General features: G+C 36.4%; 1 protein-coding gene across 1 annotated transcript in view; it reads left to right on the plus strand.

Moving 5' to 3' along the window:
- The window catches only part of VAV3 (vav guanine nucleotide exchange factor 3), a 167,329-nt gene extending 140,904 nt beyond the window's left edge, over positions 1-26,425 (plus strand). Inside the window, exons 22-27 of the mRNA XM_069862564.1 lie at positions 4,336-4,370; positions 6,156-6,272; positions 6,959-7,046; positions 11,318-11,447; positions 22,105-22,256; positions 23,874-26,425. Of these exons, the coding sequence (XP_069718665.1) occupies positions 4,336-4,370; positions 6,156-6,272; positions 6,959-7,046; positions 11,318-11,447; positions 22,105-22,256; positions 23,874-23,915 (564 nt within the window). The 3' untranslated portion in view covers positions 23,916-26,425. The remainder of the gene's footprint in view (positions 1-4,335; positions 4,371-6,155; positions 6,273-6,958; positions 7,047-11,317; positions 11,448-22,104; positions 22,257-23,873) is intronic.
- Positions 26,426-27,151: the final 726 nt, after the last annotated feature.

The raw sequence follows: 27,151 nt of genomic DNA on the forward strand, positions 1-27,151 counted from the left end.
TAGTGGCAGGGTGGGAATACTATGGTTCTAATCTATTCCTCAGTCACTTCGGGTTAGAGAGAGGGATTACACCATAGGTTGTGAGGGTAAAGATATGTAAGAGTAAAACTAATATAAAAGTTTAAATGCAGACTACTCAATAAACTTTGTCCTTTCTATAGGTTTTTACTTGCCTTTATTTCACACAAGATTGTTCTCAATCTAGGAAGGTTCAGGATTCCAATCAGGAAAATATGAAATAATATGCACTCAATTGTATACAGACATAACGATGCACCAATGTACTGTACACTTGTTCCTTCATTCTCTGCCCTCTGTAGCACTGTGCATCAGATTACTATATGTCCCTTTGAGATTAATTGATGTAAATCTGTAAAAACAGTGGTGGATCCTATTCCTTACTTTGCTTTAGAGCAGCTTTAACTTCTTTTAACTTGATTCACAACAGTTTGAGTTACTTGTAGAATTGCTTTCATTCACTGTGATCAAGATAAGCCACTTAAATAGTTTGAAATAGGTAGAGTCAGCTGTTAGTGCCTGCATTTTGGTATGCTGTTAAGGCTTATTTTGTGCCTTAGTTTCTAAAAGAAATATACATGTGATCCTACAGAATATAAATACATTAGTATATGCAGAGACATCTTTAGTACCCGATATTTTCAGAATTTTGTTTGAAGAGGGATGCACAGAATATTTGTAGGTGCAAAGTATGTTAGATTGGGTGAGATGAGAAATCTGGAGTAAAGATGAAAATGTTCTGTAAACTTAGCTTTCTTCCCTTCACTCCTTGCTTCTTGTAAAAGTTGTGGATTTTCTGTGTCACGGTGTCACTATCCTGAACACAGGCAGTGCCTGCTGTATATTTGTCTTAGGTTCTTGGAGCCACTCAGCCAGTCATTGTATAGTATCATTGACAGCAACAGTAGCAATATTTTAGGAACCACCGCTATACTCCAAAAGCAGAGGAACCGGGATATCCAAAGTTAGGAAAAAAAGCTCCTCAGGCATCATGGAGATCTGCTGTCTAGTGATAAAGCTTTCTGCTAAATTTAGAAATATGCTATTTAGACAAGTTTTGAAAATAATACAGTTTTGCAGAGTGAATAAATATTATTCATGATATGTTACCAACTTGTGTCGTGATCAGAACAAAAAGATAAATTGATGCTTCACCACTGTTAACTTCGAAGGATGAACTATAAACATCTTATTATGACAAATGATGCAGTTAAAGATACTGAAACATCAATCAGGTTTTAAACATGCTATAACTTTTACTGTTATTATTAAGTCTAACAATCTTTACAACCAGTCAATGTAAAAATGCCCAGAAACAGCATAGAATATATACGTCAAAAGACTTTAGGAATGAATATTGAATGGAAAACTGCTGAGGTCCAGAATATCTGTATTCCAGACTTTTCGCAGATGTATCTGTAAACAATTTTTCCTCTTTGTGATAAGTAGTGTATGTCGGCAGACATTTTCTGTACCATATGAGTAATATGTGGTTCTTCCTAGCTTTCTTCCAGTTTTCTCATTTACGGAGAGGCATTGGATACATAGCACAGTATGAGCTGAGAGCTTCTGAAATAACACTTGATTTTACTGTGTTTCATGACAATGAACAACACTTGTTATACAAATATATATATATCCATTCAAAATTAATGAAAAGAACTACCGATCTATTGTTTAACTTCTCTGAAGGACAGGATTTTGAATTTTTGTATTCTTTCCAGCATAGTGGGACTACTTGACAAATCAAGAATGTTTGGGATTTTTTAACTATTCTTTTTTTCTCGTGCTGCTGATAGAATGCATACTATTTAATTAGTCCTGTGGGGTATAATACAAATCATTAAAGGTGCAGTACCTCTACAGATGAAATGTATTATTGAAATATCTCTCAGCATGTAAAGACTCTGTTAAGTGCCTTGTTGGCCTTGAAACGTCTCATCTGGTTGCTTCACTAAAACATTCTCACAGGAGTTCTTTGTGAGCATATTCGTAGTCTGTTAACTTTTTTCCATGTCTCACCATTAGAGGAAGAGTTGCCCGAGTAACACCATCAGTAGCTGCAGGGATATGGAATGGCACTGCTGCTGTCAGTGGTAGAACCTGGCTCTGTTCAGCCCCCTGCAGTTGGAAGGGGTTTCTGTACTACCAGCACTGCAAATGCTATTAGAGCCCTTTGTCTATGCTATTTGCAAATAATGCAGATTTCCTTTTTCTCTCTCAAGAACTAGACTAAATGATGATTTTAACACCTAGGTAGATTTACTATTGTACAAACTGAACACACAACCATGATTTTATCCCAGAGAACTTCCAGGTGTTCCACAGTAGTGTCTGTGTTGTTATTTAGAAAAAAATGTAAATTTTGGGTTGTCGTGTAAAATTCAGAATTTTATCATAACAATCTTGGGTTGAGAAGCATTTGAGTAGGTGGTGATGTATGAGTGACAGTTATGTCAAAGGCAGAAAGCAGGACTTTTGTTAACTCTACAAAATTCTGTTCATGGAAATTAATCTTAATAATGCAGAGGTGGAATTTGCATCTTAAGTAAAGTTAGCCCAAACCCTATTCTATCACAGAAATCTGAGCAGTTTTATTTACTTTTTTGCAGAGAGAGATGTTAGGACATTTACTAGTTTAATTCTAATCTAATTTTTTTGAAAACTTGCTCAATAAAAGTGTCATGAAATTAGCTAATGCAATTAGCCAGAGTTTGAAGTGAAGTGTTTGGAGTAAGTGCATCACATAACCCTAGTATTGAGGCTTCTTAGCATGAAGATGTAAGCCTTAAAATACTGAAATTGTACCAATTCTTACTTGTTTCAATAGGTTAGTAATTTTGCATTTCAATGACTGTGGTTTTTAGAGGAGATTCAAAGATAATACGCTTAATATTCCTCTGTACATTCCTTTAATTTGGACTGTCTGCTGTCATCTAGTTTACAATACCCTGGTTCAGTAATTGCTTGATACTTTGCTGCTCTGCTTTTTTTCCATCCAAAAGCTGCCTGTTACTATCTCAGCAATGTTGCTAGAATATACCATACTGTTTTGGACAGATTAACACAAAAATTTTTGCATTTGACTCTTGCAACTTTAAGTGCAGAATGCTGTGATTAAATACACAGGGAGGTGGAGAGTTTGTATTCAGGTTTTTTATGTTTTGGTTTTATTTTGATTTGGTTTAGTTTTTTGTGGAGGGAGGTGCTTTTTGTCCTGCTGCTTGAATTTATTTCAAGGTCTAGAGACTTGACAGGAGATCTTGGTTGATACTGAGAACTGTAATTAATTTAAGTTTCAATTAATCTAAGTTTGTAGGCCTGTGTTCCTGAGTTGATCTGGTTTTGGAAGTATCAGTTGGAAGAGATTCCATATATCACAAATGAAAAAACAAATGTGAGAGGAATGTTACTGTAATTTTTCTCCCTATTAGATTCCGGAAAATAATAAAAGATTCTTTGATTTTACTGGAACACAAAATATCGCTTGCTTATCTAAGAATATATGACATCAGGTTATAAGTCTGCAAGATGTATGTTAAGTTTCTACTAAAATAACTTTTCCAGCACTTTGCAAGTTTCACAGATTTTTTTTTTAGAAGAGTTAGGTTAGTACCCAAGTATGCTACACCAGCGGGAGAGGGTCGAGTTGGAATGCTGATTTTCATGGGGATTGCAATACTGTGCACCTTGTGCACGTTTAAACATTATCTGTGTATATGTCTGTGTATACATGTAACGCCCATTTTGCAAGTTGATTGATTATTTTTTAAATTGAATTCGGTTATCAAATCCTATGCTTATTAAAATCCATTACAAAATTTAACCAAGTCCAACAGAAAAGAATGAATGATGTCAATGCAACCCAATCCATGGATTATCCTCAACTTTCTCAGAAGATTATACACTGTATTTCCTAGTAGACAGTCTTTCTGAGGCTATATATGAAGTGAATTTTATACATATTACTCTAAATTTGTTGCACGTTTTAATGGTATTTTTCAACAATAGGTAGTGTTAGGCTAGTTTATGCGTGAAATTTGAATGTAGGCACTGCCAGAAAAACTTCTGACAAATCTATTAATTAAAATATATGTCACAGCAACAAAAAGTTAAAATATTCCTAACTACTTGCAGAATGGTGTAGAATATTTGCCTTTTATTATAACTTCATTCAAAAAAAAAAGACTTGCAGACTAATTAGATTGTCTATTTCTTTTAACTTGTTTAATCTGGATATTGACAGTTAGATCAATGCTGTCTAATTTGTGCTGATTAGAAAAAAAAGTCTTGATCTTCGTTCTTTTCATGTCCTAGGTTCCTAAACCAGTAGACTACTCTTCACAACTGTGGTGAGTCCCTGTCTAGTCTTACAAGAATCTCTTTGAAATAATCAGTCATAGAAAGACAAGTGGGTTTATTATAATTTAATTTATATTGGTTTAGCCTGTCTAGGCTTCTGAAGAAGGCATTGCGTAATGGTTTGGGAAAGCAACACCATACATTTCCTAAAAGCATTTTCTGATATAATAAAGTGCTTAATGATTTTGACATTTTGATTGCAAGTCTGTAGTTGTGCAGCCTTAGTCCCAGAGGTCTGAAAGAGAATAAAAAGAGGCGAGTATGATATGAAACCTGCAAGCAGATTTAATGTGTTAAGTGAATAAAGAGAAGGAATAATGTTAAATACATCTTGTCTCATGAATCGTTCTGCATTTCCTTTTAAACAACAACAAAAAAGGCTGTAGAGATTGAATAGTGTAGCAAAATGACAACCACTACTGGCCTGGGGCTTATGTAGTGTGTGAGCTCTTTACTGGAATTCAGTTCACTTCTTGAAAAAATATGATGATTCTGAGAGAACAGAATACACATCACTTGTGTTCTTTTACTGGTTTTATGCTTTGTCATTTCGACGTGAGTTGTGATTTCCTCTAGTTTGCCAAAAGTTAAATCAGAATCAGATCTAAACAAATATTGATTTTTCACAACAAGCCTAATAGAGTGTTTAATATTTAAAATTGGTATTTTAAATTAAATTCTAGCATTTACTCTATTTATAATTTTGTTAGAAGAAATCATATCTTTGGAATTGGACTTTATCTCCTATAGATTTGTAATACTTAACTGAAGAATTACTTTAGGCTGAAACTTGTTGTAAAAGTCATGTATTTCATGATGAGCTTGAAAAATGCATATTCCCTTGTGTGTTTCATAAAATAACTACTTTTTATTTAAAGCTTCCTTCTCATTGTTAGTCATGTATTAGTATGAAATTTTGCCTAGTAGAGGTCTGTGATGTTGACTGCTTCTATAGACTACTTTCTAAAAAGTGGTAAAATAAGGACAATTTCTCTGGACACTAGGTCGCTTTCCTCAATTAACAGTTTAAACTCTAGTTTTGCAAACAAATGTCTCCTGACAGCCTCTCATGAAGTCACGTCTAAACCAGCAAGGCAGAAAGGGTAGAAATCTGCTTATGCAGTTGGGCTGTAGAATTGCTGGTTTATTTGTCCTAGCTTTCACCTCTTAGCATCAGCTCTTTCAAATTTGGACATATTAGGCTGAAATTTTCTTCTTGCTTCTTGGTGTTTAGTCTGCCTGTTACACTTTAGCCTTTATAGGTTATGAACGTGTCTGAAATCAGATGAAATAGCGTGTTTGTGTAAATACCAAACTTTTGTATAAGTCTGCTTTTGACCTAATATAATACCGTGGCTTGTTCTCCACTCTTAAGGTAAAACCCAGTAGACCTCAGGGAGGTTCAAAGGTTGTGGACCACTGTTTTATTGTTTCATCTGCAATATGATGCAGAAAATTTGTGGTCTTGTGTGCTATTGAGTCCAGTAGTCATTCAGCTAATACTCAGACTTTACTACTTTCCTTTAATATTGTGTTCAATGTCTGTACAAATATTTTTCGAATCAAGAATTCCCCACATCCCCTCCCATTACCCCTCCCATTTTTTAATGTTTTATTCTTCAGTCAAAGGTCTGGAAGAGGTGTTCAGTTGTGACTGATGTATTTTTAAGTCCCCATCATATGCAGAATGTTGGGACTCTGCATCGTGTGTTTAATAGACCTTTCTTTGTACCTTTGAGAAAAACATAGGCAATTTTTATTGTTCTCTGTTACAGGTTTGCAGGAGCAATGGAAAGATTTCAAGCAGAGAGTGAACTTATTAACAGAGTAAATAGCACTTACCTGGTGCGGCACAGGACCAAAGAGTCAGGAGAATATGCAATTAGTATTAAGTAAGTGGAGTAAGATCAACGACAGAAAGTTTTCCTGTTCTCATTTATGTCTAGATAATACTTGAAATAAATAAGAAAAGTAAAAACCTGTTTCAATTGATATGAACATACGCAGCCTTTAAGAGAGTCAATATAGGAAAAATGAAATTGCTAATAAAAATGCCAGGATTTATAGTAGGAAAGTAACAATGCTTTTTCAATGCTGTTTTAGCAAATGGGCCTACAAAAATGGTGGTCTAGTACCTTGGTTAAGTGTAAGCAAGCGTTTGGAGTTAGTGATCTGCTTCTCTGAAGTGAATGTCTCATTGACTTCAGTGAGAACTTGTTGGTGCCTTTTGCATCTTGGACGTGTCAGTAAAATGTGGGTTCATAAGTTCTGTAGATTATTGAGAGTTGTCTTTGCTTTCATGTTGCTTATCAATATGAATATACAAGTAACCAATATATGGGAATTCCCAATTAGAATGAGCAGTTAGCTGTGACTTTTTCTGAATACAGATTACCTCTTCAGCTGTACTTTAATAAATATTTTTGGTTAATTATATGCCAACTTTGTTTTGGCACAGACATAAATTTTTGTCTTAAGAATGTATTTGTATGATGTTTTTGGGGCATGCCCTCAGGTAGTTATTGATTGCGTCTGATTAAAAACACATTTATATTAATAAGTTACTCATTGCCTACAGGTACAATAATGAAGTGAAACACATCAAGATTTTAACAAGAGATGGCTTTTTCCACATTGCAGAAAATAGAAAATTTAAAAATTTAATGGTAAGCATTGATTAGGTTTTTAACTGTGCTATTTTATATGTAGCTGCTGTTGTTATTGTGAGCTGCTTTGGTTTGTGAACTTATAGAAGGCTTTGAGAGTGAGAGATTTGAATTGCCTCCATATCTGCTAATAGGATTTCTTACATTTTTTTTCTTTATGCTCGGAGTGATAGTAGTATGTGCTTAAAACTACACATTTATATTTAAGACTGGACTTGTGTCCCTCGCAGTGATGTGGAGGAGAGGAGGGATTTGAATCCCATGCATTGGGCCACTATGGTGTTAGGTTGAATCTTGAAAGGAGAATTTGATGTCTTTGGAAATATTTCTCTGTATATAGTAATGATCCCTAAAAGCAGTTAGGTGAAGATTCCTTCCCAGCCCAGCACACGTGCACTTGCTCTGCTGAACATAGTGATGCCTATTGATGTATAAGTTCAGAGGGTGCAGATGTGTTAGAGAGCTCAAAAAAAATCTTGGGAGGGGCTGGTGGTCTGGTCCTGGTGCACCAGGCAAAGAAGTGCAGCTAGAGAATAGGGCTGCCTACACTGCTAATAGCTCAGAAGTCCTGGCTGGAATAACAGTCATCCTGAGTCAGTATCAACTACTTTAGATTAAAGCAACTGTGTGGCCGCTTTGACCTCTCACTCTGTGGCAGCACTCACTGGCAAACTACAGTAATGACACACAAAATATAGGCGCTCTCATTAACTTTCACTCCAACTGTAGGCATAGTTCATTCCCAGAAATGAGAGTTTGGTATTGTAACTGTCCAGATCAGTGAGTTTTCAATGTTATGTTGGAGTCATCTTATACTGGAAAGAAATACCTTTTTTTGAACTTTAATTTGAAAGCATTTCTTGATAGGTCATTTTGCTCAGACAAGTCTCATAAATACAAGGTGTCTGAATAAATTACCTTAGTGACTGTGTAAAATTTTACTGCTTAAGCATTTTCTGATGCATTGTTAAAGGAAGCTCATTCAATATATCATATTGAGTGCAATCAATTGGATTAAAACTTATGCTGCAGTCTTCCAGCATGCATATGCAAGTACTCTGAAAAGATAAATAAAAATGAAGGATGACACAAAACAAGAGAAGGGAGAGGAACTTTAAATCGGGAGCCTTAGAAATTATTTTAATTTAACCACTGATATTCTGTAAATTGAAAGCATCCTACAAGTGCTAAAAAATCAAGCAGAAATCTATGCTTCCCTGAAGAACGCACCAAGCTGTTTCTGCACTCTCAATATCTTCATCTGACACAAACCAGTGAAGAGTTTAGTGTTAGGGCTGAGACCCTGAGGTCTTATCACTGGTAGCAACAGAAATTATGGTGTTCCTCAGATGCGTGAAGGAGGTGGTTATGTAGTCTGCAAACACTACAAACAATTCACTGGAAACTGATGGGAATGTATGAATGCTCTTAGGATCTTGACAAAGCATCTGAGCTGGAGTCACATTCTTCCAGGTAATTTCTTATGGCAATGATGGACTTCAATGCACTGATACAGGCTTCAAAAAAGAACTGAATTATCAGAGGTACAAGTACAGGACACAAACTTGGATAAAAAAGAAACAAATTGAATACTCCTAGTGTCAAAGAATTGAGAGGACAAATGACATTTATAGTGTAAAGTCCTCATAACTACCAATTTTGCCTTGCTAACGTTCAATTAGGAAAAATTAATTTCAGAACTCAGTTTTAGGCTAGGTATTAGGAAATCTGCCCTTGGGAGTTAAGTAGGCAAGTGATAGTGTATGTACTGTTTGCACATGCTATGGAACAACTGCTTTGTTATGGGTAGATGCAAGAGAAAAAGTAACAGTGTATGGAAGCAGAGAGGAACAAAACTAGTCTGAGTAGAACTGGGAGCAGAAAAGAGACAAAGACAGCAGTCATGGAAACCTAAAGTAGCAATCTGCAAATGACACTGTTCTGTGTCACCTTGGAGGTAAGAAAAGTAGAACAGCTCTTGTATGTAGTTTTCATGGTACATTTGAAAAACTTCCACAAGAATAATTAAAATGTGCTGAGTGTGTAAAGCAGGCCAAGGTGCAAAATAAGGTGCATGGTAAAGTGACTGACTCCTGAGGAGCTCCATCCACGCTGACAGTGGTTGCTTATCTTGCTTATCCTTTTGCGAGCTTGCTACTGTGATTTATGCAGTGAATGTTTTAAAGCTTTGTCTACAGTTTTCATAGAAGAATGGTATTAAAACCCAAGCTTTTAAAAGCAACAGAGTCTTTGTGATCTAATATAATGTTTTTCTCGGTTTGGAACCGTTTTATTTATTTTGCCAATAAATAAAATCTGTCCAGTAGAATTTCTTACTGACTTTGCCAAAGAGCATAATTCTTACAAACCTGTGTGGTGCAAAAAGGTAACAGAAGCTTCATAGTAATTATTCTTCCACTTCTCCAGAAATCTGACATTTTTAATGCTGCTTACTTACAAGTCACCCTCTCTGTTGTCTTGGTAATTTGTATGTCTGGGTACCCAGTGATGATGTGTGACAGAAAATTGGGTTACTGACATTGTAGCATGTGTGCTGTGCTGGTATCAAACAACAAAACACAAACAGTTCTTATTCTCCTGGTCTTTCTACTTACTTGGAGTGCCTGGCAGGTCTGTGATTAGGAACTGTTAAAAGCAGGTGTAGATTTTACTCAGCTTTGGACTGTGCCTTAGAAGCAGTTTCAGAGATGTGCATCAGCTCACAGCTCGGGGAGCGAAGTGCAATTCAGAATCTTAGAATTGTTTGGGTTGGAAGGGGCTTTAAAGATCATCCAGTTCCAACCCCACTGGCATTGGCAGGGAACCTTTCCACTAAATAAGGTTGCTCCAAGCCTCATCCAACATGGCCTTGAATGCTTCCAGGGATGGGGCATCCACAGCTTCTCTGGGCACCTTGTTCCAGTGCCTCACCACCCTCGCAGTGTATATTTTCTTCCTTACGTCTAATTGAAGTCTACCCTCTTTCATCTTAAAGCCATTACCCCTTGTCCTATCACTATATGCCTTTGTAAAAAGTCCATCTCCAGCTTCCTTCTAGGTCCCACCTTAGGCACTGGAAGGCTGCTATAAGGTCTTCCTGGAGCTTTCTCTTCTCCAGGCCCAACTCTCTCAGCCTGTCTTCGTAGGAAAGGTGCTCCAGCCCTCTGGTCATCTTTGTGGCCCTCCTCTGGACTTGCTCCAAAAAGTCCAAGCCCTTCTTACGTTGGGAGCTCCAGCACTGAACAAAATACTCCAGGTGGGGTCTTGCAAGAGCTGAGTAGAGGGGCAGAATCCCCTCCCTCGATGTGCTGGTCGTGCTTCTTTTGATGCAGCCCAGGATATGGTTGGCTTTTTGGTCTGCAAGCACACGTTGCCAGCTCCTGTTGAGCTTCTCATCAACCAATGTCCCCAGGTCCTTTTATTTAAGGCTACTCTCAATCTCTAACTCACTGGCTCCGTAAACGAGTTGAGCCAATTTTTTGTATTTTCCTATATGTGTGTGTCTACATGTGTGTATCTATGCATGCATATAGAATTTGTCTCTGTGTGTGTATATATGTGTGTGCATATGTATGTTTATATATATATGTGCATGTATACATAGATGGCGAAATTTTTGGATTGGGCCCATGGACAACATGAAATACTGGATTTTTCTGTCAGTGTGCACTATCTGGAAAAAAACGCAAAACCCAAAATAAGAAAAAAGCCCTCAAACCATCAAAAATTTTAATGTCAGAGCCTTGAAATGTTTGCATGGTTTATGAATCTGCTCATTAAATTGCTGTTGACTTATATGCTAAGCCATATGCTTTATTTTGGATCTATATACTTATAAATGCATTTGTGGATAAACATCACTTAGCATTGCAAAAGAAATCTGGAAAAACAAAGACAGTGACTGTTATATACCTAACAAGCAGCTGACCTTGCCTTCTACCTCCTTCAGAAAATCAAATACATACTCAGCCCTGCTGAAAGGAATAATAAGCATTGACTCTGACAATAATGTTTTACTTAAAAAACAAACAAACAAAACCCCCCAAACCAACCCTACCAAGCCCCAGTGAAAAACCAAACACCAGGTAAGTGGCAATGTGAAGGCAGACAAAGCTTAGGTTACTTGATTTTTTAAAAATAAACACATATTATGGGATGTCATAATATAAAATGTGTTTACTTGTGTGATAAAAATCTCGTTGACTGTGCACCAGAACTTTGGAAAGGATGTGATTTCAATTTCCAGTGACGGTATTTTTCCTTTCTGGAAGGAACTCGTAGAATACTATAAGCATCACTCTCTCAAAGAAGGATTTCGAAGTTTGGATACTACTCTTCAATTTCCATACAAAGAATCTGAAAATTCAGTGGGACAAAGGACTAACAGAACAGGTGGCAACTGTGAGTAGGATAAATTGTTGTATTTTGTTTTCTGTAATATAAATATTAAAGGACAAGTTACTTTGAACATCCTCATTTTCCATTTTTGACATATAACCAATTAATATGGTAATTCTTTTAGCTAGGATTTTTTTGAAGCTAAGCAGATTCAGATCTGCCAGGAGGTTTATAAACATGTCTAGCAAGTTTGTCTTGCTGCCAAACTTCAAATCTCCCTGATATTCAAAAATCTATTAGACATGCTGGTGAAAGATTAAATTGCATCCTGCCTTTTTTTTTCCCAGACATTTGCATCCACGCAGCTACAAGTGTTAATAATATCTGTGACAATTTCTAATCCTTAAAAAGGGACTTAAATGAATCAGTCTTGTAGTGTAGCCATATGAAGTAGCATCTCGGTAATACCACAAAAAATTCTCAAAAAAACATTAGTTTTACTGTATCATAATTATTTTTATGCCTGCCTTTTAACCTGAAATGTTTCTTACAGGCCTCTAAGGTTCTGAAAGTTAATGAACTACTATACAATGTAAAGAGTGGTTAATATGTTTTGAAGTTTAGAAAGAAATAAACTGAGAAGATTTACAATGCACGTGGTATCCTTTATTTAACCTATTGCAACTTAAGAGGAAGTTAGTATGATTTTTAGGACACGTACAAGTTCTGTGTTAATGCTAAAAGCTACCACATGGCTGGCTTTTCGGAAGGATATAATCTTTCTGTCAAAGCGCAAATATTAGATTTGCAGTTCTGCAGATGATGTCTGTGTCTTTGTACTGTAACAGATAATAAGAGGAAAATTAAAATAGATGGGGATTTTAAGAATATAAAGACTGCTGTGAAAAACCATATAGTCAAGCCTAGTCTTTGCGATAATGAAGCTGGCTGTGTTACTTTCATTTGCTGTGTTTGTGAGCTTTTGTTTACTTGCTTGCCTCTGTTCCATAGCATTTCTATAACTTTAGAGACATTCTTCCTCTACTAATTAAAGTGAAGATAATTTAGGACATGATTTTTAAAAAACAGTGTGTGTCTGTGCATGTCATTTACTCTGTCTCTATCTCCCAATTCCTCTTTATTCCTTCAATTTCTGTTTTCTGTCACTGTTTCCCAGAACATCTGTTAGTTGTCTCCCTGTTATGCAGTATTTTGGTGCATCTCTGTTCTTGGTGAATTTATCTGCCCTGTTCTTTCTCCTCAAACTTGTGATCTCCCTTTGCTTCTCTCTTCCTCTTGTCATCTCTCATGCTTTCCCCAACCCTTGCCTCCTCACAGCATTGAGGCTTCTAATTTTTGAGAGGATATGCTTTGTTTTGGTTTTTATTGGCGGTGAGCAGAATCAATTTGTTTTCCTTCCTTTCTTTGGCCAGTTGGAATGTACCTGTACTGTCCACCAGCTTATTAGTCTGCGAGAGCATTTGTTCAATCATTTTACTCTTTACAGGATGCAAGACTTATGGTACATCCTTGAGTCCACATACAGCAGGAATTATCTCCATCAAAAAGATCTTTTGAGCAGTAGGTGGAAAGCAAGAGAAATGATTGTGGGATGCTCTTGTGCTCAGATGAGTGTGGGATGAGAAAGTGCATCTCTACTGCAGTAAATATCAGACATTTAATGTTGCAAACTTTGCTGGTGGGAACTGGCAGGTTTTGTCAAAGGCCAAGCTGGTCAAACCCCCTCTCAATTATTGGACATATATATATATACACACACGTATATATAAATACATATACATAAATATAAAAAATATATGTAAAAAAAAATATAAAATTGATATCCACAATTCTGCCAGCCTAGATTGACTCTGGATGACACTTTCATAGAATGGATTCAACAGTTTTCTTTTAAAGTGTTAACTTGTCTCCATAAGTGTGTGTGTGTTTTGTTTCTTTTTCATTTGTTTTGTTTTTTTTTAATAAGGAAAATTTCCCTGAATAACAGTGCACCTGTGACTCATGCCGCTCAGTTTTAAAGCTGTGCTGTTAGTTTATGTTAGAATAACTATATATTTAGGCTGTGTGAGTCCTACTGGGCTGAACTTACAAAGAAATTGGTAAACTTTGGGCTGCATTTTTATTTATTAGGGAAGCAGATAAGTTATGAGGCAGCATTGGACATCTGAGTTCACTTCACAGCCCTCAGTGAGAATCTCCACAGAGCTGTTTTTTTGACCTCTTCCCACTTCAGCTGAGTGCAACAAAAACAGCTGTTGAAAGGAAGCCAGACCAGTCAACTGGAGACAGAGACGCACTTTTCCCCTTTTTTCAGTTGTGCACCTACTTAGTATCACACTGTTTTTTAACAAGCCTGGAGCTGAAGCTAGTAATGCAATGGACTCAGCAGTTTGATGCTAATTTTAGAGAGGTTTTGGGTTTCAACTCAGGGTTTTGCACTATACTGTTCACATGACTATGTCTATAGGCCATCTTTTGAAAAGGAATCAGCTTCTTGTTCAAAACAACTGGCCTTTAGCTTATATAATTTGCAAAGTAAGTGAGAAAAGTATTTCTAAAACACATGATTTGAACTACTGTAGACTTTGACAGGGTTGTATAATTTTCTGCTGCCAAAGACATTGAGCTGCTGTGAAATTGAATGACAAATTAACTTAGCATTCTAGAACAACGTGAGAAAGGATTGTATTCCTTTTTGTGTAATTGTCATGTTTTCGTTTAGCCATTGAAGGAAAGAAAATCAAGTGGTGTTTCAGTTTACTTTTAGTTTCTGGTATGAATCATAATAAATCATCTCGTTCCCTGCTGTAATTTGCAGGGAATTTGATTCTCCCTTCAGCATATACTAGATTTTTAGAACGAAAGTCTTTGTTTTATGGAGACAGTTAATTTGGCTTCCCACTTTGAACTTTAGAACTTTACATTTTTGTTTCCTGGTCTTGTAGAAGTCACCCACTCTGTTCTGATATTTATTGTACGCTTTTAATGTGGTTGTACAAGCTGTCAGATATTTGCTTTACTCAGTAGAGAAATTCAAGATAATTAGGAAGATTTTTGGGGGAATGGTACATTCTTCCTTCCGAATTTTTCAGCCCAAGACTTTTCTAGACACAGTATGATCAAATTTTGTTTTGCTACCCAAAAAAATACTTATTCTTACTTTAGATTAGAGAGGTGATCAACTGTTTAATGAAATAAAGGCAAAAATGGAAGAAAACTTGACATTCTTCTATAAAACAATTTTTGACGCTATTGCAACCCACTGATGCACAGCACAATCATAATGAGAAATCTGAGTCTTTATAAAATTTAGACTTCAATTTAACCTAAATTACAAAGCCAAATAGTGTCTGTTTTCATCACCTGTAAACTAGGAGTAGGTATATTAGCTGGCTATATCACATGATTCTACTATTAATGCATTAACTGTGTAAAAGTATCTGTTAATAAAGTAAAATAAAATGTCACCCCAACACTTAAGGAAACAAAAGAAGCCAGCCTTATTCCTTAAAAGCCAACATCAACCCCTGTATCAGTGTTTTTTAAAAATAGGCAAGTTATCTGTAGATATCTAGTAGGATTTCATTGCCCACATAGGTTTAGTTGTACAGACTTTCACATGTAAAACCAAACCTCTAGTTATATTGGGCGGAATAACAGTAGAAAAATTAAGATAACGTATGGACAGGAAAGAACCAGCCACACCGTATTTAGCACCTGACTTGCTTTTATTTCTGTGTGCTACTTTTGCACAGCTTAATTGTACTTCTGTAGAAATAAAGGCAGTTATTTCTCTCTAGGAACGGGCACACTTCTTGAGTCAAGTTGCCCTTTTGATTTGTGAAACACATTTCCACACAGGACTCTCACCTGGGGTTACTAGCTCCAGTAAAAAGACATTTTTAAGGTTATCTCATGCATTTTCAGATGATCTGTTTAGTATTAGAGATGGGGAAGGGATCATCACTGTTAAGGATCAGAAGGGAGTTTCTAGTGTGCATGAAGCCCTGGCGTATGTTTCTTTTCTATTACTTTGCAATAATAACCTGAACTGCTGTCGGTTTGTGCTGTGGGGTTTTTCTTTAGCAAAATGATATCAGTCTTGTTTGTTTTATTTATGCTTTTAGTTTCATTGTCACAAATGTATCTATTCTCATCCAGGTAAGATGCACAAAACTGTATCATTACCTCTGCTGTGGATTATTGATTAATTTCTTATGTAAAATAGTTGTTGTCATTCCTGCAAATGACGATTTTGAAGCAAAAAGATTTTGTTTCATGTGTAGTAACAAGAATATATTCAGGGAAGCAGCTGTATGTGATGAATGTAACCCTGCTACATTTTAAGGAATGTTCTTGGTCAGTAATTATAGATATTATTAGATATAATTGAGAGGTTCCATTATAGTTTATCTAGTTGATGGTGAACTTTCCTTTCAAAATAATAGCTGGGGGCAAAGATAGTAAATTTATTAGATTTCTTAGATTTTTGTACACTGTACGTATGTTCGTTGCCTTTTCAAAAGAGGGGGAAAATGTGAGAACATGTCAGTAAACTGTATTTCCATTTGAATAATTTTTAGTTCATTTCATCTAATTTTATATTTAAAAATGTGTTGACTCTAGGTTTGTCAGTAGAGCAAATGCAACTCTAACCTTTCAGCTGGGACTAGGATGATGTGTTGGTTCTTCCTAGACCAAACTTACAATTTTTATTTGCTTCCTCAAGTGTTTTCTCTCAAGTCAGGGAAAACTGTGAAGATGAGCAATGCTGTTTGGGCCTTAGAGAATATAGTTTAGCCATGGAATTCCTATTGATGTTAATGATTATCAAGGCAAAATGCACACTTTATCCCATGCATATTATGAGACCCAAGTTCAACAGGCACTTAGGCTGTATTCCTAATTAAGGCATTAGTTTCATGAGTAGTCTTCTGGGCTCAAGAGGAATTCTTATGTATGCATGAGTTCCTGCTTTTGGACTGTTAAGACATGGGGCACACCAAATTAAAGAAGGAAAAAAAAATCTATTAAATTTGAAAATATTTGCAAGACTCTGTACTTTTGATTTGCTTCTATGAAACCCTGAATGGGTGTCTTTTTCCTACTTTACCCTTTGAAAAATGCAGTTGTTAAAAATTAATTTTATAGTTATTATGGTCAATTTCCTTCCAGACATCCTTAGTAGGGAACTTTAGTTTCCTTATTATCAATGAATTATTTAGTTAAAAAACTATTAATTAAATCTTGTGTCAATATTTCAATGTTCTTTTGCTTTTCTCTTTTTTTCTCTTTCTTTCTCTAAGCCCCTTCTTTGTTCTGTGGGTTTTCTTTTGTAACTCCTCCAGACTACAGCTTTGTTCCCCCTTCCTCCACTCCTTTCTGGTCAGGTACTGCTTTACTGCTTTTATACTTCTTCTAAATTTGCTTTTGTTGTTTCTGTGTGCAGCAGATGAGGGAAGGGACGAATGTAATACAGCAGTTCTTCTCTGACTCCAAAAAATGAGCTATTACATGTTATTCTTTACATGCAAAAAAAAATGCAGCAGATTCAGTGAATGATCAGTTGACCATTAATTTGCTCTGTTGTTGACGTATATGAGCTATGTATATTTTACTATGTTTGCTCAAATGCACTAACCTAAATATTTCACTGCTTGTTGATAAAAAATTCGTCCCATCCCTGCAGCAAACCATACTGCAGCATTACTTTAGAATACAGCAGGTTTTTTTGTAGAAAATGCTTTCTTTAAAATTTGCATTAACATGGTTAATTAATTTTACCCATCTGTTTTCTAAATATTGTTTTCTTTACTCTCACTCAACCATCTCTGGCTTTAATAAATGCAAACTAAGAGACTGCATAAACATGCTTAAAGTAGTAACAGTGGTATTCTTAATGAGTGCATCAATATGGCTATAACTTGCTCTGGTCTCTGAGACCTGATCTTCAAAGAGCGGTGGACTGCACCACTGCACAATTCAAGAAGAATTTTACTTGTAGGAAAGTGGCTGCCTTCAAGGAACATGTGGAAGGAGCTACTACTGTTGAGAACACAGCACTCAGTCATGTTACACTGACACACCTCAGTGTGCAGTGGGTAGTGGACTTGGCCTAGGTTGTGCAAATTAGGGTCGAAGCAGCTGGCTGTTGCGCCAGGGAGGTGTCTAGCATACATGAATGCGGGTGTAATCACAATCAAGATCTGACTAGGAGGTCTGAGTAGGCAATATGTTTTACACCTATCCCACGGGGGTCATGCAAATTGCTTAGTGCTCTGAAATGGAATTGTAAGGCTTTTTGTAGTTTCTAGAGGGAAATGGACGTAGATGGTAGCTAAGTTGAAGAATGGCTTATGTACTTACTTGTGCTGAGAGTGTCTTTGATGAGCCCTCCCTTGATTTATGCCAGGGATTTCAATCTTGGTGCCCTATATTGCTGTCTTTTACCCCTCAGTTGTTTACAGTTTTGGAGTCTGTATCTTCCATTTCTGTGTACTTATACATGGATATCTTTGGGGCAGATACTTTTGCTTCCCTTCAGTAGTCACAACGCTGGCTGAGAATCCAAGCTTTAAGGCACTTCTCCAGTTGATATTTACTAATATAAAGGAACATGAGCTGTAGAAAAGATGAAAAGAAAGCCATACTGTTAAAGCCATTTACCCTGTGGTCATCACATTCAACTGGAATGTTTGAAGTGCTCACCTCATTTGAATTGGAGAACACAAAGGACTTAAGTTTTGGCCTTTTATTGTAGGTAAATACTGAGAGCTTCTGTCCTTTTGGGTGAGGATAGAAGATCACTTTTTTTCATTCAACTGCTCAGTAGTTTATTATGAAGTGTGTTCTTACTGAAATTGGTATCTGTTCCATGATACCAATGTTGTGAAGTGGCATACAGGGGTGGAACAGCGTTCAAGACTAAGACACTTTCCCAAATATTCCCATAGATGGTTTCAACAAATTATAATTATATTCCTTTATCCTATGAAAAGCTACTTTATCAGAAAATTCTTAAGTAACTGTAACAACAAGGAAGAATTCAATGTCTTGCATACCAGGATATGCTGTGCAAAGTATTTCTTTATACAAGTACAAAATATTAAAGGAAAATATTGATTAGTAATTCTTAATTTAGATTTATGTATTTCACTGGGATTTCATGTTCTGATATATAGGCTACTTTGCTTCATACATTCTTAGTAAAACAGTCTTTTTTTAAAGTAGCCAAAGAATTTGCTTACATGAAATGAGCAGATATTTAATGATATTATGAGTATTTGTTTCAAAAGGAACTTCAGAGGTGGCTTAGTTCTGCTGATATGAAAGCTGGTAACACAGGAGAAGGGTTAAACTGGCTGCTGAGCACTACAGGAGGTTCTGCCCATGCTGGTATAATAGAAATGAGGTTTGGTTAAACAGTGCAGGTAAATTGTACATGACTTCAAGGAGCATTGAAACCAAGAGCAACCCTTGGGGCATGTGGCTGCAGAATTATGAGGAGGCCATACCACAAGGGGGGAGAAACAAGTACTCACAGCTTTTATAATGATACATTGACCCTTGTGGAATTTAAGCGCAGGCAGAAACCTGAGCTAGCCTGGCCCGCTATGATCACATGGAGCCTCTTTTGTTTACACCCTAGTTCCTTCATCATTGGCCCAAACTAGTATTAAAACTCATTTGCAGTACATCCATCTCACTGTCAACAAGAAACTTTTTCAACGACTGCAGTGTGAATTTGGAGCTAACTATAGTTCTCTGTCCTTTCTCCTTCTCCTGTTTACAGAAGGACAGTCTAGGTTAAGCAAAAGTGTATTTTTCTCATTCACGCATCTACCTTTTACTCACCTCCTTCGGATTTAAAACTCTATTTCCTGTTAATCCTCTGAGTATCTCCCTCCTAGTACATAAAGTTTATTTATTACTGCTTTCTCAATAGTTTATTTTATTTTTTTCTCACAAGCACCCCCCCCAAGTTTCTCATTCACGTTCTCCTGTTGGGCACTCTGCTTCTATCATTCTTTGCTGTTAATCCCATTTTGTCTCTCTCTCTCCTTCCTCATTCTCCCTGTAAGCCTTCTCTTCTTCACTTAGTGTTTCTTTTTTCTGACATCTGTACTGATGTCCTTTCCACGTGCTGACTGTCTTCCCTCCAATTTTGTTTATTCTGGGACAGCTCTGATTGGGAACTCAGGGCAGATAAGTCTCAACTCAAGTTGATTTTGTGATTGTGTCACCAGAGATAGGACTAATATTTTTCCAAAATTAGCACTGCCATTTTCTTGTATTCCATCACTTATCTGGCTTCCTCTTTTACATTTTTTATCATGACCATCACTTTTATTTGAAAATATGGATCTTGATTTCTATATTAATCTAAGTTCTGCCACTTTCTTCTTAAAGACTTTTGGAGATAGATGATTTTGATTTCTCTTGCTTCTTTCTTCTTTTCCTCTCTGGTTTCACAACTTGAAGAAGAGTTAGAAGTCTTCTTTTTTCCCAACTCTGCCTCACTGTCTTTTTCTATCCTAGTTTTTCTCAATGTTTTTCCTCTTTATTATACTTGCATGCATTTCTTCTCTCCTTTGCTGCTTTCTTTTGTGTTTTCCCAAACCTGTTAATCTTCACCTTGTGTAATCTTCTTCCTTGACCCCTTATCTCCTTTCAAGAACTGGAAATGATACCCTGCTTCCCAGAATCACTCCCTCCACCCTGAGATGCTTCCCCAAATCTGCCAGTGATACTGCTACATACCTATAAGTGGTTACTGACCTTACAATTAATAACTTCTCTTCCTTTTTTTTACTTTCTCCAAAACAATTGCTGCCCATGATGTGCTCTTTCCATGTAAAACTGATTACTGTAATCCTGATAAGGTGTAGGACATAACATTCATGTTAGGATCTAAACAAGTAGCATCTGACTTGCTTAGAGGGGAAAATAAAATGTTTGAAATTTAATATACATAATATATCCCCATGATATTTACATCATCTTCATATTGTAAATATAAGCAATAAATCAAGATGCTGATCCTATTTATATGGTATCCTGTACATTCTGTATTAAGTATGTGATAAGCATACTCTACATAAGAAGACTGAAATGTTGGACTAAACTTTAATGATGTGATACCTGCCATCTATTACCAAAACGGTTTTTAGGCATTCCGTTCTGGTGATATATCTAATAATAATTTAAACATAGCAATTTTTGTTGTTTGAAAATAAATTGTATTCTCTCTGTAAGCTAAAATATATATTAATATATAATAATTTTCATATATTTAATAGTATTACACAAAACCCTCTGTTTCTATGAAATGTCCCCAGTGAGGTCAGAAGAAATCTTAAGTACAAGAGCAGAGCTGAAACTGTCAAGATTTTCTAACTCATTTAATGTATTTTGTGTTACTGATTTAAATTAAAGGCAACTAGCTATGAACTTTTAGCATTACATTATTGAAAGGATTGCTAAAATGATAATCTTAATGGGATTTCCTAAAAATGATTGGGAACTTCTAAGAAGCTGGAAAGGGTTCTTAGAAAAAAAAAAATTACAAGTGTGTAATTCATGATGGATGACTTGATATATATGATGAATTTTTCTGAAATCTTTTCTCAAGGAAGCTTGCATGTGCTTGTCAATTACTAGCTATGATGATTTTTATAGAAAAACAAGTGGAGAAGAAAATGGTATTAATTGGAGGGGAAGAATGCTTTGGCCAAATAATCAAACTACAAAATGCAGTAGAGTAGTAGTTGTTTTCTCTGAACTGCTTTAGTCAAAGGCCTTTATCTCTGAGGTGCCGTGCCCACTTCCCTCTCATTGGAAAAGTTGGGGGTTTCTTTGGCAAATTTGGACATTGTATATTAGAATTTAAAATATAATTTCCTATTAAATTATTTGGGAGAGAGCAGCTGGTTTTTGAAATGGGTCTTTTTTCATGTTATTTTAAAAAAAAAATATTTCACAACTTAAAATATGTGGGGTTTATATTGCCAACATGCTTGCATACTGATGTATCAATTTCACTGAAACTTAGGAAAAAATTTGGAAGGATTTTTTTCTTCATAAAAAGTTTTGTAGTACAAATCAGTTGGTGATTTACAGAATTTAGTGTTTAAGCAGATTGTAACAAATGGTCCATAAAAATTTACTGTTGAAACTCTTTACTTTTGCTCATGCTGGTGTTAGCTTCCAATTTTAAGTGCATTAATATTTAACTTGGGAGTTGTTGAAAGAACAGCACCTTATTTTGTTTGTTTTGCTTCATTAAAGGTTTAAAGTTAAATCAACTGTAAATGCTAATAATTCTTTCAGAAAGAAACTAGTGACCTGTAAAATATGTTGATGTATGTAACTGGTAGCAAGTTTTGTTTTGAAGCAAAAAAATACAATAACTTCAAATCTGTTTAGCAGTTTTGGGGTGGGCAATATTTTATTGTTCATCCAGTTTGATTTTTTCTATAAGTAAAAATTATTGAAAATCACAAAATCCCTTCAACTTTTACACCATTCACCTGTTTTTAAACGTTCTTGATATGTGTAGTGCAGATGTTTTCATGTTTGTGTAAAATAAATGCCAGTGTATGCTGTTGTGAAGTCTTTTTTTTTTTTAGTATTTTGTGGTACTGCTATTTGTGCCTTCAGTTAACAAATCACAATACTATCAATGTCTGTTTCATTACAGTGCTAAGCCCGAAGGTGATTGGCATTGCCATAGCCAGGTATGACTTCTGTGCAAGAGACATGAGAGAACTCTCCTTATTGAAAGGGGATGTTGTAAAAATTTATACAAAGATGAGCGCGAATGGCTGGTGGAGAGGTGAAGTAAATGGAAGGGTAAGGTGGTGATTGTATTTTTTTTTTTTTTTACTTTGTAATTTTTGCCTTCACTGACAGTGATTTTGTAAAAAAATGAGGTGTGTTCCTACATCGTAAACCTTTGTATATTTAAATTCACAAGATACAACATGTTTCTATCGCCGTTTCATAGGAACCAGGCAGAACTCTTGCCAGGCAGCTTTCCCAGCATCTAAATTAATTGATTATTTAATGTGACCTGCCAGGCTGAATAGTTGAGCAAGGTTATATGATTAGAAAATATCTGGGAGTAATAGTACATCCATACCTGAACTTTCTTGAACTGTGTATGTGCACATATGTATGTGGGGTGAATAGTTCAGGGACCTGGTGCTGCAAAAGTCTGTTTAGCGATTTAACACAGAATGATTTCCACGCCTTTCTGCCAGGCTGTAATGTGATGAATTGGCCACCTTTTGTATAGGAGCCTGCTGCTTTTAGTAAAATGTGGCTTATGTGAAGTGGTATGTTTAGCAGGGGTTTTTACAAAGTCACTTTACAGTTCACTCAGGCTTGTGTGGAAGTGGAGTTTCAGTTTTGACTTCTAAAGACTATATTGTTTCAATTTTAGTGCACTGCTCTGTAGTGCAGATTAGTTAGAAGCATTTTAGGCTGCTGCTCCTGTGTCTAATGGGCTGAGATGCAGGGTCAACAAATGCAAGGTGGAAGAAAGTAGATCGGCTGGAAGCTGAAAATGGAGTTTGCAAGTCCAATTAAAGTAATGTCTGGATTTACTACTCTATGCAATTTGGGGATATTTTTTTTTTTTTGTGTGCATGAGCCTAGTTATGACCTTGAAGTGAAATGGTCAATTAAACAAGAAGAAATAGGGAAGCAGAAAAGATAGCAGTCATGCTATATACATTTCACGTGTGAAGAAAACAGCATCTCATTCTAATGCAGCTACCCACATCTTAAAGTATGCCCTATTATTCCTTCTGATTACTTTTACAGCCTGGACTTGCAATCTTAAGCTCACTTCTGGAGATGTTTTAGCAGGGTAGTCTACAACAAAATTCATGCAGTTACTACTTCCAGTCATGCTCTATGTTTGGTTTTGAGGTCTTTGAGTGTTAAATTGGTTTAGCTATAAAGAAGTCTGAGTGAAAAACGTGAAGCGAATAGATAAGACAATAAGAAATATATATGACATTGCTTCCCTGTATGTCTTATGTAGTCCTTATTTGACACATCATTAATTTCAGAATGGAGCTAGCATTATAACTTATGAACTGTAAAACACTGGACTCTGCCTTCCAGTTCTGTTTTATTTAAAACTCCTCTTGGTGTCAATGGAATTTAAATGTATGTAATGCAATCAGATGGGTCCCTGTTTCCTTTGCAAGAGGATTCCCTAGACCTGACTAAAGGCAGAGAGAGTATGGGAGGGAAAAGGGGCTAGGGGTGGATTTAGTCTGCAAATCATCATATCTCTGAGTTATTATTTTATTTAGTGTGCTTACCCTAACTGTGGCAGATCTTTGTAATCTTATATTTACTAAACAGATCCATCCTTGTTTTGCCTAGTTCAGCATTTAAAAAAACCCAAACCTGTGCATCTCATGTATTTTTTTGTTCTGCTTTTTCCCTTTTTAGGTGGGCTGGTTTCCATCAACTTATGTTGAAGAGGATGAATGAATTAAAAACTTTCCTCTGCTGACCTGCAGTTTCAGGGATTTTAAAAATTTAATATCTTCAAAGTGTTATTGGTCTTGTTAAGTATTTAAACAGCAGCATTTTTGTCTCTGTGAACCTTCCAGTCTTAATGTTGGGATTTATACAGAAGTTTCTGCTGACAGATTATTACCTTGCCTAGAGCTGTGCAAGAAACAACCTGCTGGTTTGCCGTCACTGGGGAACGGTACAAAGTCCAACCCCCACCTTCCCAGAAGATCTCTGAAAAACAAATTTCTTTATTCTCCTTTTCATTTCACCGTGTACTACACCATGAATACTAGCTATGGCTGAATATTTAATAAGTCTCTTTTCTTCTAGCTAACATCTGTGATGGTACAAAGAGATGAAGGCTTATTATTCCTTATCACTGCATGCAGAAAAGAGTTCAGTCATAAAGTATAGTCAGTAGACTTGTCTTGAAACATCAAACTACTTTACTTATCACCTTACAAACAGTTTTACACTCACAAAAACATTCTGAAGGAAATATGAATGTAGTAAACATGAGTAGCATTCATGCATATGTAATTAATTTACTTACTACTTTGAGGTCCTGCCTGAATCTTCTAACAATTTATTTAGAAACCACATTTAAAAAAGGTGTAGTGATGTGGTATTGCTTGAAAACATGTCCATAAAGTGGAATTGTGGGATCCTTTCTTTGTCATCCCAAGTCTTTTTGTGTGAGATTTTTTATTTAAGCAGCTGACCATAGAAGTGCAACTGAGGATAGACATGACAAGAGGAGATTTGAAATTTTCAGCATTAACATTCAATAAATATTGTAGACCAATTCTGTAGGAGAATATACTAATGCAAGATGATGTCACTTCTGAAGAACAGAACTCTTTATCTTAACCTCTTGATTGATTCAGATGAACTTTGATGCTTTCAGCTGTAGGCTGTCTTTTCCTAGTTAGACAGGAGTTACTGCTGCCATTTGTACCTCTTATAAGGCAGCACAAAAGGAACTTGCAGACTTCTTTGGGTGCTTTCCTCTCATGTTCCCTGGGATGTTAAGGGTAGTTGAGGGAGAGAGTGGCTTGTTGCAGTGTTACGAGCATCCTCAAGGAAAAATGTGTCTAGGTTAGCCAGCTTGAGACATCAGCTGTTCTAAAGTGGTGTCCACCCCTTGGTGAGGCAGTGTTTTAATATATTTATGGAGGATCAGAAATGCTGTAGTTATAAGCTAAAATAAATGTGGGAGATGTCTTTGTGTGCAGTTTCAAACACTTAGATAATGTCTAACCCGGCTTCAAAACTTTTAAGAAAATAAAGATTTTAAATGCATTTTCGTCCTAGGGTAACATTGACCAGTCAAGAAAGCTAATTCATCCTGTCCCATATCCTCTCTTTAGCTTTTCCCTGTCCTCTTTTCACATATGCATCTTGCAGTTAGTGTGCATAGACACTGCATGATTTCACATGGTAGTTTTTCCCACTCTGCAATCAACATAGTATCCCGTTTATCCACAGAACAGAATTTGCTTGTACGTATTGCAGATTCTTTTTGTCTGTGCCCAGTGTTCTTTGCTTCTTCGTGGCTGCCTCCTGGTCATCAGGAAGAACCAAGAACAGCACAGTGGATTTTCAATAATCCCCTTGGTCTCTGCAACCATATTATCTATCTGCTACATCTACTGTATGTTGCTGTGTGGCCAGGTGAAAGAGAGGATCTTCTAATTAGAATCCTCTGCTTGAGATTCAGCCTTGCAGATGAAACACTGCTGATGTTCTAACTTTTCAAGGATTTACCTCAAAATTATGTAAACTGTGATTATGTTGAGTACATTACTTGATGGAACAGTTGAGAGCATTTGTAAATATGTAGATTATACATAAAACGTATTTTGTAAATGATGTGTACAGCAGCGTAGACTAGCGGATCCCTTCTTTGGTCATGTTTTGCCATGCAGTTTTAGTCTATTGTGAGCTTGATCCTCTATTCCTTAAGTAGACAAAGTTGATTCTTTCACAGTTTTGCCTGCTCAAGGGGTAGAGGAATAGGCTCTAGGCCTGTGAAGTGTTTAGTGTTTTGCTGTCATATGGTTCTGAGAAGAGGCAGTTTTAAGTCACTACAAGTTGAGAAATACATCAGTCATTTTTAACAACTTGGTTTTATAATAATTTTGAATTGTATCTTCATCCTAAAGTTTCCATAAAGCTTTCAAGCAACTGCTGAGTCCAGTAATCAGCCTTTGAGAACAAAAGCCATAGCTAAACTTACTTTTGTGGTATAAATCTATACATCACTGTCTGTGTTTAATGCCCTGTTTGATTAAGTTAATGCTGCATCTTTAACTATATTTTGAGTACCAAAGACTTCCTAAATATTCTAGAGTGTCTTTTTCATGTGCTGCTTTTGCCTGTATGGAGTTTTTGTTGTCATGCAATAATGGAATTACAGTACTTTAATTTGTACTATTTTGTAAATATGTTAAATATAATAAACCAGTTAATTTTTTGTTTAACCATGTCAAAATGCATAGTTGGCTCATATGAGGGTTGTGCTTCATTTGTCTAACTGCCTTCCACTGTGAGGAGGAGTTGATAGACGCCTGAGGGAGTTGGTAGATTCCAGAGGGCAGACTTTGGACTGTTCAGAAGGCTGGTTCATAAAGTCCCATGGGAGACAGTTGTTAAGGGCAAAGGAGCCCACAAGGGCTGGGAGCTCTTCAAGAAGGAAATCCTAGCAGCTCAGGAGCAAACCGTCCCCATGTTCCGGGAAAGGAGCTGGTGGGGATAAAAACCAGCTTGGTTGAGCATGGAAATCTTGAGGGGACATCAAAAAGAAGAGGAATGTCTATGAACTTTGGAAGAAGGGACAGGCGTCTTGGGTGGACTACAGGGAGGAAGTGAGAATGTGCAGAGGAAAAGTCAGGAGGGCTAAAGCCTAACTAGAGCTCAGATTGGCCAAGTCTGTGAAAGATAATAAAAAATCTTTCTATAAATACAGTAACAATAAAAGGAGGACCAGGGAGAATATTCAGTCCCTATTGGATGCAAATGGAACAACAGTGATGGGGGACGAGGAAGAGGCTGAGGTACTTAATGCCTTCTTTGCCTCAGTCTTTAATAGTAAGGAAAGTTGTTCCCTCTGTGTACATCCCCAAGAGTTAGAGGAGCAGAACAAAGCTCCCATGATCTAAGAGGAGGTGGTTAAAGACTTGCTTGCCCAGCTAGACACACACAGGCCT

The sequence above is a fragment of the Phaenicophaeus curvirostris genome, chromosome 8 (assembly GCF_032191515.1).
Source record: "Phaenicophaeus curvirostris isolate KB17595 chromosome 8, BPBGC_Pcur_1.0, whole genome shotgun sequence".
Classification (NCBI taxonomy): Eukaryota; Metazoa; Chordata; class Aves; order Cuculiformes; family Cuculidae; genus Phaenicophaeus; species Phaenicophaeus curvirostris.